A 14,000-nucleotide genomic window follows, 5' to 3' on the forward strand; every position below is an offset into this window, starting at 1 on the left:
AAAATGTGTTTAAATGGTCATGCATGCAGTTACAACACTTGAAAAAATATTAGTTATGAGAAGAGCATAATTTTAATATGCCTGTTTAGTAACACTTTAATAGAATTAATAAAGTTTGTTTGAACTCTCCTTGATAAGATGATTTTATCCTTAATGTATTTAAAAAATATATTTTCAGCGTAGAATTAAAATAACTTTAATGCATAAAAAGTGATTAAATAAACTATTTAATTACTTGTTTTAAAACCTCTATATTTAAAACATTATTTATAGTACTAGGCAAAAGTTAGTCATTAATTTTTATTATTGCTATTTTGAATAATGAAATGATAATAATTACAATGTAAGACAAATATGTGAGGTACTGGGCAAATTTTTATTTTCCCAACCATTCATTTGTTTTTTGTAAGAGAAATTTGCGTGCATTTGTCTACAAAATATACCTGCTGCATGAATACTTGTAAATAAAAACTAATTTAAGTAGCTATATTTTATGTACACACATATACAGTATCTCACAAAAGTGAGTACACCCCTCACACTTCGGCAACCATTTTAGTATATCTTCTCAAGGGACAATTCTATAGAAAAGAAGCTTAGATATATTTTAGAGTAGTCAATGTGCAACTTGTATAGCAGTAAAGATTTACTGTCCTCTGAAAATAACTCAACATACAGCCATTATTGTCAAAAAAGCTGGCAACAAAAGTGAGTACACCCTAAGTGATAACAGCTATACGTCGTTTAACCATGCAAAGCCACATGTCCTATTCATCACGTTCATGTTTTTGTCTGCTTGTCAGGACTATACAAATTTGTGTATCTTATATTACAGCAGTTAAAATTTGGTGCTTTGAGTACAATTCTCTCATACTGACCACTGGATGTTCAACATGGCACCTCATGGCAAAGAACTCTCTGAGGATTTGAGAATTAGAATAGTTGCTCTCCACAAAGATGGCCTAAGCTATAAGAAGATCAGTAACAACCTAAAACTGAGTTACAGTACAGTGGCCAGGGTCGTACAGAGGTTTTCCAAGACTGGTTCCACTCGGAACAGGCCTCGCAAGGGTCGATCAAAGAAGTTAAGTCCTCGTGCTGTGTGTCAGGTGCAGAAGCTGGCTTCGAAAAACAGATGTATGTGTGCTGCGGTCATTGCTTTAGAGGTTGCAGAAGTGAAAGGTCAGCTTGTCAGTGCTCAGACCATACGCCGCACACTGCAGCAAGTCAGTTTGCATGGTCGTCATCCCAGAAGGAAGCCTCTTCTGAAGCTGGCTCACAAGAAAGCCCACAAACAGTTTGGTGAAGACAACCTGTCCAAGAGCATCAATTACTGGAACCATGTCCTGTGGTCTAATGAGACTAAGATAGATGAAGCTGATCTGATGAGGCTCAGATGGTGTCCAGCATGTGTGACGATGCCCTGGTGAGGAGTACCAAGAAAATTGTGTCTTGCCTACAGTCAAGCATGGTGGTGGTAGCTTCATGGTCTGGGGCTGCATGAGTGCTGCTGGTGCTGGGGAGCTGCGGTTCATTGAGGGAAACATGGATTCCAACATGTACTGTGACATTCTGAAGCAGAACGTGATGCCCTCCCTTCAGAATCTGGGCGGAACGGCAGTTTTCTAACATGATAACGACCCCAAACACACCACCAAAATGACAACTGCCTTGCTGATGAAGCTGAAGCTGAAGGTGAAGGCGATGGAGTGGTCAAGTATGTCTCCAGACCTGAACCCTATTGAACACCTGTGGGGCATCCTCAAGCGGAAGGTGGAGAAGCACCATGTGTCTAACATCCAACAGCTCTGTGATGTTATTATGGAGGAGTGGAAGAGGATCCCAGCAACAACCTGCGCAGCTCTGATGAACTCCAAGCCCAGGAGGATTAAGGCAGTGCTAGATAACAATGATGCCCCTACAAAATATTGACACTGGACACAGTTTTGACATGTTCACTTAGGGTGTACTCATTTTTGTTGCCAGTTATTTAGACAATAATGGCTATATGTTGAGTTATATTTAGAGGACAGTAAATTTGCACTGCTATACAAGCTGCACATTGACTACTCTAAAATAAATCCAAGTTTCATTTGCGTAGTATTGTCTCTTGAGAAGATATACTAAAATTGTTGCTGAAATGTGAGGGGTGCACTCACTATTGTCAGATACTGTATGTGTGTATGTATACACACACACATTTACAGTAGTCAACATTTGAAGTAGATCAAAACCTTTCATCAAAGTTGTCCTAAAACCAAAATGCGTTCTTGTCTTAGGACAACTTTGATGAACTTTTTTGATCCACTTCAAATGTTGATTTTTGTGTGTGTGTGTGTGTGTGTGTGAGTGTGTGTACATAAAGCATAAACAGCAGTCATGAAAAGTGAGTTTGAATTAGTATACTACTTATTTAATGTCTATTGTAAGTCATTTTGAAGGAATTACGTTGCATTTTAAATTTAGTTGTTGCAGGTGGTATTACTGGAAGGGACTCTTCATTCCATACAGCAATAATGGAAAATAAAATTGTGTAGTGCTTAAGTCATAAATATTTTTGGTCTATTTTCCTGTAAGAGAAAAGCTGTAAAAGAGATGTGGGAGTGAAGCTCAAGAAAGACAATGGCAGCCACTGACATGAGTTTACACCCTGATAATGAAAAATATGACATATTAAAATAATTATTTTCCAACTCCCATCATTTCAGATTCCATAGCCAATATTATTAAATCGAGTCAGATCGTGATTAAAATCAGCAGACATTATTTCTTTAAGCAGCGTGTGACGTTAGATGATTATATTAGGCTATATCTCTCAGAAGGCAACTTACGGTTAGCTGCACAACAAAATAATAATCATCAAAATTGATTATACATCATATGTTTATGTAAAAAGCACTACCTTTCAATTATCACAATATCATAATAAACATGCTTTATACAAACTTTAACTGTTTGCTCTTATTTTTCAATATATAATAAATAGTTTACTGTCCTTGGCTTTTACATATTTCATTACAAGACGTTAATTGGACTGGAGTCGTGTGTGTAGATTATTGTCATGTTTTTATCAGCTGTTTGGACTCTCATTCTGACGGCACCCATTCACAGGGAAAACAGTGAAAATGCAAATATATATATATATATATATAAATATATATATATAACTAAAAATGTTTTCTTTTCTATGTGCAGAAAGAGAACTGTATACTGAACATATGCAATGAAAAATAAAATGTCTATATTTTAAACATTTTATTTTATATCTATCCAGTTAAAGATAAAGGTGCACATAGGCAATGGAAAAGTTTATGATGCAAGAGGCAAAATTTTTATACTGGTCACTGAATAATACCCATCTCCAATGAACTACTTTATCTGCCAGTTTTCATCCCACTTTGTACATGACACAAAACCATACATCTCCATCTGATAGTGTAGCGTAGAAAAGTTGTCTAGTCTGAGCAAGTTGTGGGCAGGATATGACAACCTGAAGACAAATAAAAAAAATGATTTTTGATCATGATTAGCCCTGCCAATTTCATCAAAGAGTCTGATTCTGTGCTGTGATGATGCAACTGCATTATCATCATACAGATTGAGAATTCAGACATTTGTTTATGAATTACTTGTTCCTACCACACAAGGGAGTACTTACTCAATAGTGTTCCTAATGCAGAAAGGAACAGGTTATTTCGATTACTCAAAATGTTTCCTGCACTAGCTGTGGAAGAAGGACAACAACCCACTGTGGTATAACACACTTTCCACCTGGTCAAAGCCCGGTAATAGCAATATCAGAATATTAGGGGAATTAATAGCTCTTTTTACATTTTTCTTGTAGAACTTCTTGCAAATCTGCCTTGTATTTTTTGATAACGTACAGTATCTGTGGCAAAAGTAACTGTACCATTAATACATGTACTGTACAGTCAGAAAGACTGAAATCAACACCAGGCCATCTGAGATGTAGTTGAGCTTGTTTCTTCATCAGAACCGATTTGGAGAAATTTAGCATTACATCACTTGCTCACCAATGGATGGGTGCCGTCAGAATGAAAGTCCCAACAGCTAAAGAAAACACCACAGTAATCCACACCACTCCAGTCCATCAGTTAACATATTGAGAAGACAATAGCTGTGTATGCCACCAGAACAGAATTAAAATGAAACAATCAAGATGAAATTGAAGTGCAGACTTTAAGCTTTAATTCAAGGGGTTGAACAAAAATATAACATAAAATGCTCAGGAATTACAACCATTTTTATACACAGTCCCCCCATTTTCAGGGGCTCAAATGTAATTGGACAAATAAATATAATCATAAATAAAATGTTCATTTTTAATATTTTGTTGAGAATCCTTTGCAGGCAATGACTGCCTTAAGTCTGGATCTTAACCTTAAACTAAATCAAAGAGATGTTGATATTCAGATGAAATGACAATATTAAAAAGTGTTGAGGTGAGACTTTGTGCCATCTATGGTCAAAAGAAAAAAAGTAAGGTAGGGGGTCACCTTGAGTTGGTATTTGTAAAGTCATTGCACAAATGCATCATAAAAGAGAAGTTAGTTCTTGAGAAAGGTCTGATATGATTTTCAAAAGCCACTTACTTTGACATTATGCTTTCTGATGAGTTCATGTGTGGCTTGAGAGTCAAAATACTTCTTGGCACCACAACAAAGAGAAACCAATTTGGCAGAATTGAAATTGAACTGTCAATAACGGGGAAAACCGTTTCGTTTGAATTTTGAATGTGGGATGGAGAAGTCAATTAGCTTTGAACATTTATCAGATAAGAATGGATATCATGCTGAAGATCTGTGCGCAATGTTACCTAGATTACGTTCCATTTTCTTATGGAACCCAGACAAAGGGAAGTGGTCAAAAAGACTTTGTAAAGCATGCATTTGCATTTCCACACAGCATTATTGATTTCCCTCGCAAAATCATGACGTGCAGTTTCAAATAGATTGAGGAATCTGACGTGGGTCAAATTCATTTGTGGAATTAAATGTTTTTATCCCTTTCCTGTTACTGTTGCAGTTTCGCAATAATTGATCATTTGCAATCTATTAGTTTAGTAGGCTAGCTTGTGTAGCAAATTTATCCAAAGCGAATTACATTAAAGTACCTTAGTCGGTATAGTGCCATATTTAATTTTTGACAGAAATGAAAACAAGGCTATGAGGGACAGTGCATCATAATACTGTTGTTTAACAACCTTGTTAAACTGTTCAGATGACAAAACATCTTTCCGGGTGGGAAACTATGTGATCTAGGATCTTTAGACAGTGCATGCCACTGTAAAGTCCATTCCTCACAGCCTTGTTTACATTAGCGTTAAATTCAGTGTGGTGTCTAACCTGCCTAAGGTGTATTGCAACATGCTCATGAGGATTCATAACTGTTTAAAGGAACGCTTTCTGGTTTTAAACAGTGCAGAGCTTCTGGGTTGGGTTGTATCATGATGAATGCGCATCAGATACTGATGTGGAAGTGAAGAAATTGTTGAATAAAGTCATTGTTTATATATTTCTTTTGGGCACAAATTGCATTCCCATTATAAATATAAGGTTGAACCACTGGAGTCACATGGACCATACCTGTCAACATGACTTACTCATGTTTCTTTTTTATTATTAATATAACTGTTACTTTAAAAAATTTTTTTTAATTAAACAGAAACACTGCACAGCAGTTAAACACCGTGGAACAAATTACGGTTACACTTTACTTGAAGGGGTGTGCATAAGACTGACATGACACGTCATGAATATGAAGGTTTTTTTATGCATGTTTATGACAACTGTCATTAAGTGTCATTTGCTCAGTCAATGCAAAGATGACATTGTTTGAGATGTCTTTGTTATGGGCTAGGGTTAGGGGTAGGGTTAGGTTAGGGTTAGGGTTCAAATAATGTGATCTTTGTATTAAAAATGACATAACTGAGCGAATGACACTTAATAACTGTTGTCATAAACATGCATAAAACCTCATGATTATGAAGGTGTTATGTCAGTCTTATGCACACCCCTTCAAGTAAAGTGTTACCCAAATTACATTACATTACATTGTAACATTGTACATAACATTAACATTGTGTGTTTATAGTATATGTTGCCCTTTTGTGCCTTGGCAGCATGAATGTATTGCTGTGATTTAATATGCTGAGATATGATGTTTTTCCCACCGTGTCCGATATTAAAATTAGTGGGACACACTTTGCAAAAGGCGTGGGCGTTGTTTACATGGCTTCGAGACAAGAAATAAAATTCTTCCGTCCAGCTGTTGTTAAATTTACACGAATATTTTTCTTCCCCAGAGCACCACCCGACTCTTCCCCTTCCATTTCTAATTAACCCTTATATGTCTGCGGTTTCCTGTTTACACTCAGTGCATTTTGGGGTCTATATGACCCCAAAATTTAAAGAATGATTGTAAAAAAAAATTTACATTTTTAATAATACATATAATATATTATTTTTTTTGTTTACTTCTCATCTATACAGTAATGCTGTGTTTTTGGATATACAAAGTACTTTTGTACAATTCCTCAACTATACCATTAGCTTGCGTGTGAAATATTAATTTTTTATGAAAAAAATACTTAAATGATGATCTAAATTAAATATAATTTGTTTCTGGATATTGATCTAGGTGTTAGCTCTACAATTCTGCCATCTGTTGGTCAAAGACAAACCTGAAGGAATTACAATTTAAGAAATAAATTGTTTTGTCCATAGATACCCAGCAGAGGGCAATAGAGATCTATTCATTTTACTGGATGTGGCCAACTGCTCATATCATAACTTTTGTGATACATTTTGTGAATTTATACATGTATAAACATTATACAAGACATTAAAAATAAATATTCTTTCAAATAGTAGAATTTTGGTAGTTTTTGATGCGTTTTGAAATGTCTGTTTTTACAAAATACCACAGAAATCGCCACATAAGAAACACCTAAAGGACAAGACTTAGAATCAGATTGTAGTTGAATATTATTTATTTTAATGAACCAAATGTGAAAAAAAATTTATTAACTTTAGAATTTAGAAAATATTAATTTAATAATATATATATATATATATATATATATATATATATATATAAAACAGCAGCAATATGCAGAAATGAACAGGAGTGAAGAATGAACACTGAATAACAATATAATGTGTATGTGTGTGTGTGCGTGTGTGTGTGTGTTTGAGTGAGCATGTCTTTTCTACATTGCATTTGTGCTCTAGTACCAGGCCTTCATTTCTGTGTGGAAATTTTCAGATTTATGCTGGAATTATTGATTTTATTTGTCAATTTCTAAAAAAAAAATGCTTTCAATTGGAGTCACACCTGTGTGTGTGTTTGTGTGCGCGAGCATGTGTGTGTGCAAGTGATCATGTTCGTTCCACATTACATTTGTGCTCTAGTACCAGGACTTCATTGTGGTATGGAAATTTTCAGATTTATTCTGGATTTATAGATTTTTTTTGACAAATGAAAAATAAAAACACATTTTTTCGATTTTTCCATTCATTTCAATGGTCATGAGTGTGACTTTTTTTTTTTTACATACCTTTAGAACAACCGAATCAAGCCCAGCTTTTCTGTGCATGTATAGATAGATAATGTAGGAAAAGTCACAAAATTTAATTCCTCTAAGATGAAGGGAACCATTTTTTTTAACGAATGAAACGTCAATCGGGGTCATATAGACCCCGAGGACATAAGAGGGTTTTAAGGGAGTTTCCCGGGAGAAATAACAAAACAGGAAGGGGGCGGGAGATGGGTGTGAAATACGGGAGACTCCCGGGAAAAACGGGAGGGTTGACATCGACTACTTCAATGATGTCAAATGACATATGGAAGAAAAGAAACGTCCCGGACTTCATTCCAAAGATTAAGTCTTAAGGGGTTGGAACAACCTGAGGGTGAGTAATTAAGGATATATATATATATATATATATATATATATTTTTTTTTTTTTAATTTATTTTATTTATTTTTATTTTTTGAGTGAACTATCGCTTTAAAGTTTGGCGAACTGGTGGCAAACTGGTTCGCACCATTTGTTCAGGCTCCACTGAGGGTTGAGTTTATGGACGGAGGTTCACGCTCACTTTATTCAACTCGTATTTGTATAAAATTTTAATTAAATAAATTGTGGTTAAGTTTTCTCATGAGGTCGGGTTGGCTGATGTGGTTGAGTGAGGGGTGCGGGAAATTGTGGTGCAGTTTTTGACAGGATTGTAAATGCAATGTTTCTTTCGGATCGGCCAGTCGAAGCTTTCTTCTTGAATCTCATTTGACGCACACACAGGTGTGAGAGACTTTGGCGCGGCATCACCGCTCTACACCTGGTAAAGTTTGCAACTTTTTATGTGGGTAAACAAGCAGAAGTTGCTTTTAACACTGATAATATTAAGAACTAAGCTATTATTAATAATAATTGACAAAAATAGGCCCTAATTGAGCAACAAACAGCATATTAGAATGATTTCTGAAGGATAATGATGCTGAAAATTCAGCTTTGTGTCATATCAAGAATAAGTTGCATTTTAAAATATATTCAAATAGAAAGCGGTTCTTTTCAACTTTTTTAATATTTCACAGTGTTACTGTTTTTAATGCATTTTTCCTTTATATACACACACAAACGATTACATTTGAAATTGTAATCTAGTAAAAGAGGAACTGAAGATCATTGCTAAAAATGACACAGAAAATATTTGTGACATGAACTATGTGCTTGGTTTCGCTGAGAGTTGGCGAGAGAATAGCAAATGCAGATAGAATGCATAGTGTTGACCTAGTAGTTGAGACATTAGACATTCCAAAACAGACGATTCAAAGTAACATACGGTATGTTTATCACTGGGTCACTCACCTCAGTGTGGGGTTTGAGCCTATAAACTCAAGGCTACCAGTTCTTTAACCACTAGGCCACAATGCTACGAGAGCAAAACATCGCCCACGTATATCCTACTGTGCTAAGTCTCTTCTGAGCAGCATGGATGGAAATCTCCAATATGTAACTTTGAATAGAAAATGACTTATGATGAATAAAACACATACTGTATCTCCCACTATATATTCCCAGGAACTAATTCACATGTGACATCACATCTAGGTAATGACAAATGCAGTCACAAAAAGAAAGCATGTGAATAGTGACTTTATGTCTGCATGTGTATTTTAACATGTACTAATGCATGGGCTGTTTGTAACAAAGAACCCCATAAAACTAAACTTTGCACCACATCACATTCAGATTCAAGGCAACATAACACTTGGATTTTCATCATCTCTCAACTAAAAGTAAAATCAGGGATTTCACAGAATTGAATCACACATCACATGATCAGAACATCGCATGAAATGTATTGTCATAAACAGTGATTATGAGAACAGGCATCCTGAGCTCTTCAGATTTACCTGCCAATTGCAAGAGTCTAAGGTTGTCACATGTTCATTCGAACTCAGAGAAATATCCCAGCATGACATCTCGTACTTATCAACTCAAAATCTTCCAAAAAGATAAGCATTTTTACGATGTGTAAGAGTGAAAGATAACATCCTAGACACGTTTCCTTTCTTGTGACTAAGCAGTCTCAGGCGTATGTATAAAAGATGGAAAGTTGACAGATTTGAGCATGAAAACGTATCATACTCTGAAGAGTTTCTCTAGCACACAGAGTAAATAAAAAATACTGTGAATTTTCACCATGGAGCTAAAAACAAGTAAGTTATCTGTCATTTTTAGCAAGTTTAACTCTCTGAGATTCACTGTGTTTGCTGTACATGACATTTTTTGCCTGACATGAACCAATGTACTTTTCTTTTTAGGACTTCTGATTTGGTGGATTTTAATGATGATCCAGGCGATAACATGCAGACCGGCAAATAAATGTGATTTTATAAACCGCATCGATGACACGATGAACAGAATGAAAGCTCTATCAAACAACTTCGTAAGTATCAATCTGTTTCTGTATTTGGAGAAAAAAGCAATGTGATCAAAATGCTTATTCAATTTTGAATTAGTTATTAGCTGTATAAAATGAGTTTAAAGATCTTTTACAAGAAAATACTATTTCAGTCTTTCTAAGAAATGCATTACTTCCCTTTTGCTTTGTGAAATTTGCATGAAAAAAGTGACTGTCTGACTGTCACTGCTTCACATATAATATCTAAACCAAAAAATAATGCTCAGAATTTGTTCACCAACTGGTCTCAAGGTGATTTTTTATTTTATTCGATTTTTTTACTGGATGTATGAATGCAGAGTTTGCCACTTGGTTTCATATTTAGTTATCTAATGCAGTGACTTTTCATTTTAAGTCAGATTTAGTGCCCAAATGCTTTATGGTGCCACTGTTATGTTTTAGATTTGTCTGTTTGGTATTATTGGTGCAAGTTTTAAATTGTGAGTAAATGAAAGGAAGTTGAAGGGAAGAAATCATATTTTTGCACTCTGGTAATTTTTATTTACAAATTAAAACATCGTATTTTACAGTGTATTATGACTATCAGAATTATGGTATGGACTTAGTCTGTTCCAATCATGTTTAGGTGATTTAGTGAAAAAATATTTAAGTGATGAGACATTTATTTTTATAAGTGTGCTTTTAATATAGTGCTTTCACATTCCAGCTACATGATGAGGATGATAAGCACCAACATTTCCAAGTAGCTGTTAGTGTCACAATAAATAACAATACAAACATGCAACAATAGGCATCATGTATCACCCAAAAATCAAAGTTTAGAAAGATGTAATTTATGCTTTTAGAATAAGAGAATCATATGAACTGATCATCGCACGTACAAAGAGCACATCAAATATGAGCACACTTTTGAGCTTTCATGTTTAATAATAATTCTAAATATATTATTTAATAAAATACAATATTTATGTTGTCAGGACAGAGTGCAAGCATGTGGCTAACAAAATTCTATATTTTCATCGAAGTAGAATCATGAATATTTCTGTTCTGGTTAATACGTCTTGGAAGTAATAAGTATGTGGCAATGTATTGCTACGTTTAGCTGTCAGAAATATATTCTCTCTGGAGGTCATAATTATTTCTTGATCATTACATGACGTTTCAGTTCAAACTATGATTAAACAGGAAACAGCAGAGTTTGTAAATGATAATTCAAAGGCTTTCATTTTAATGTGTGAACCATCTCTGTCTCTCGTTCTCCTCAGCTCTCAGCAAACGGAAAAAATATTATACTGAAGAATCCAATCTTGGAACTTGACTTGAAGAATTTGTCCCATGAAGAGAAAATGCAGAAAGCTCAGTGTGGACTTCACTTCATGCAGAAGGCTCTTCGGTTGATACTTCAACACCAAAAAGAGCTACATGAATCCACGGATCCCATTATTAAACAAATAATCGCAACAGATTCTCAGTTAGCGCATACCAACCACTGTGTTGCAGAGCATATAGGTAACTGCACAAACATACCAGTGCCTCACTTCCAGGTTAAAGACACATATGAGAGAAGGCAGTGGGGCTACACTGTTCTTAAGACCTCTGTAGACTTTCTGAAAGAGCTGGTAAAATTCCAACATCATGCCTCAAGCAAACCAAATCATCCTTGACACCAAAGAATTAGTGCATTTCATTTACAGCTAGTCCTTATTATTTGTTAACTGCATTTATTAATTTATTAAAGTTTGTCACTTCCTCTTGAAGCGATCCTATTATTACCAGATTTTGCAGTATGTTCTCATGTCAATTTTTCCTAAACATTTTTAATATTTATTTGTTTTATATATATATATTCTTTTTTTGTTGCACTTTTCAAAATGTTGTAATTTGAGTCAGAAATATTCTTGCTATTTAACATAAATATTTATATTATTGTTTCTTCATCCATTTTGTTCTGGATTGTAATTTATTACAATAAAATGTATGTTATTTATATAGCATTTTTTTACCTTTTCAGTATTTTGTACTTTGAGAAATTATTTATATTTGAGAAAAATTAAAATATTTATATTAATTTGTATTGTTTTGCATCATAATTTAATACAATAAAATGTATTTATCACATATTTTGTGCTTTTCAGTATTTTGATTACAAATAATCACACTGTTTACTTCATAAATATAATTTTTTAAGTTGTAAGTTATTTATAATAATTCATAATTGAATACAATACATTTGAATTATATCACTTTTTTTTTGTTTTTCAGTATTTTGTAATTTGAGTAAAAAATGCTGCCACCATATTTAACATTACAAATATTATTTATATTAATGTTACTTCATATGTATTGTTTTGCATCGTAATTTAATACAATAAAATGTATTTATATTAAATTGTTTTGTGCTTTTCAATATTTTGTATTTTGATTTTGTTGTGCAGTTTAATGAGAACATTTGTTACTTCATAAATATTTTGTATCATTAAACATAAGTCATTTATAATAATTCATAATTTAATCCAATTACAATTTTACAGTATATCACATTTTTTGTGCTATTGCAGTATATTGTAATTTGAGTAAAAAATACTGCCACCATGTTTAACATTACAAATAGTATTTATATTAAAGTTACTTCATGCATATTGTCAATAAAATACAACAATAACAATTTAGTTACAAATTCTAGGAGTCGTGTGTAAAATCTTAGAACGTTAATTGTACAAGCAGAAAGCAGGTGGTTGACTCGATCTTATTGCTAAGTCTGCAGTGTAATACTGTAGTCTCCAGTGACCGTCATTAATCAAACTGTCATATGTGGCCATGAAAAAGCTTGTTAATTTTCTAATTTCAATGCAGATGTTTTTTTTGTTTTTCTTTTGGAATGATCAGGATGATTAATTGGTTAATAGTAGGCATGTATCCCCAAGTGGCTTCTTTATTTTGGCTGTTGGCAGTTTGTGTGAAAATTTGTGAAAACTATGTTTACTGAACAGTACACCAGCATTTGGAGGTAAATTTACACTCATGTGATTTATTGACATTAATGGCTTTTTGGAAAGAGTAAAAGAAACTTTAACCGTGCTTATTCTTGTTCTGAAAGAAATTCAGTAGGCATCTAATCATCCAATCCAAAAACACGTTAAGCATAAAGCCAAATATGGCAGCATTCCTTCTGATGTAACGTAAGCCAAATTATGATGTATTTCCTTATTTCTACGTTCATATTTTAAGATGTGCCAACAAAGATCCCCCTCCCTTCAAGAGTTATGGGTCATCTCTTAAATTGGAACTGAAACTTGACAATGATACGTGAGCAATGGAACGTTTAAATGCTCAAGTAGTAAATTTATACTTTCACTTTCATAATAAATTAAATTTCCTGTAAAATCTCACATTAGACCAAATATCAATTACATTCAAGAGAGCACAAATAAATTTGAGGTGATTTTTTTTTCTTCTAGAAATGCATGTGAAATATCAGCATTGGGGCATAATGTCATTTTTCACTGAAACGCTTTTGAAGAAATTGTGGGGGGAAAAGGTGGTTGCAGTAATGTTTTGATTTTGTGTTAGGATTGCTGTTTTAAATGAATGAACGTGTAGTTATTTGTCACCAGTATATCCACGTTTGGATTTTCTCTGTGCAAAAGGTCCTTTTTTTATCCATTTAATGGGTTTACAAAGCAATGTTCTTCCTCAGTATTTTGTCTTATTTTCCAGTGCAAATGTCTAAAAATCTCAAGATAGATGCAAAAATGACATAAGAATGATGTTTTCTGATAAATTGATCAAAATGAAGTGTATTATCTATCACTTTTGTCAGTTTTTTGTCAAATCAAATCAACAGTTTTCATATCCCATCAACATATATTAATTGTTTTTTTAAGAATAAACTTCTTAAAAAAACAACACTCCAGATCTTCATTTTGCATCTCATGTAATTGTATCCTGGTTTAAAGAATATTTGTATTGGAAAACGAGACAAAAATACAGACATAATTTTTCCATGTAATACATTGGCTTCATGTATTTAAGACTTTCTGCTCCAATTGA

The 14,000-nt window shown here is 33.7% G+C and overlaps 1 protein-coding gene across 2 annotated transcripts; it reads left to right on the forward strand.

Annotated features, from left to right (window-relative positions):
• Positions 1–7,809: 7,809 nt before the first annotated feature.
• Positions 7,810–11,798, forward strand: osm (oncostatin M). 2 transcript variants are annotated; one of them, XM_058777371.1, is made up of 3 exons: positions 7,810–7,934; positions 9,850–9,974; positions 11,216–11,798. In XM_058777371.1, exons 1-3 carry the CDS (start codon positions 7,859–7,861, stop codon positions 11,612–11,614), a joined length of 600 nt encoding a protein of 199 aa, XP_058633354.1. In that variant the 5' UTR covers positions 7,810–7,858; the 3' UTR covers positions 11,615–11,798. The 2 variants fall into 2 exon arrangements, with proteins under 2 accessions (XP_058633354.1, XP_058633355.1); XM_058777372.1 differs by lacking the exon at positions 7,810–7,934 and adding an exon at positions 9,484–9,744.
• Positions 11,799–14,000: the final 2,202 nt, after the last annotated feature.

The sequence above is a fragment of the Onychostoma macrolepis genome, chromosome 05, assembly GCF_012432095.1.
Source record: "Onychostoma macrolepis isolate SWU-2019 chromosome 05, ASM1243209v1, whole genome shotgun sequence".
NCBI classification, from domain to species: Eukaryota; Metazoa; Chordata; class Actinopteri; order Cypriniformes; family Cyprinidae; genus Onychostoma; species Onychostoma macrolepis.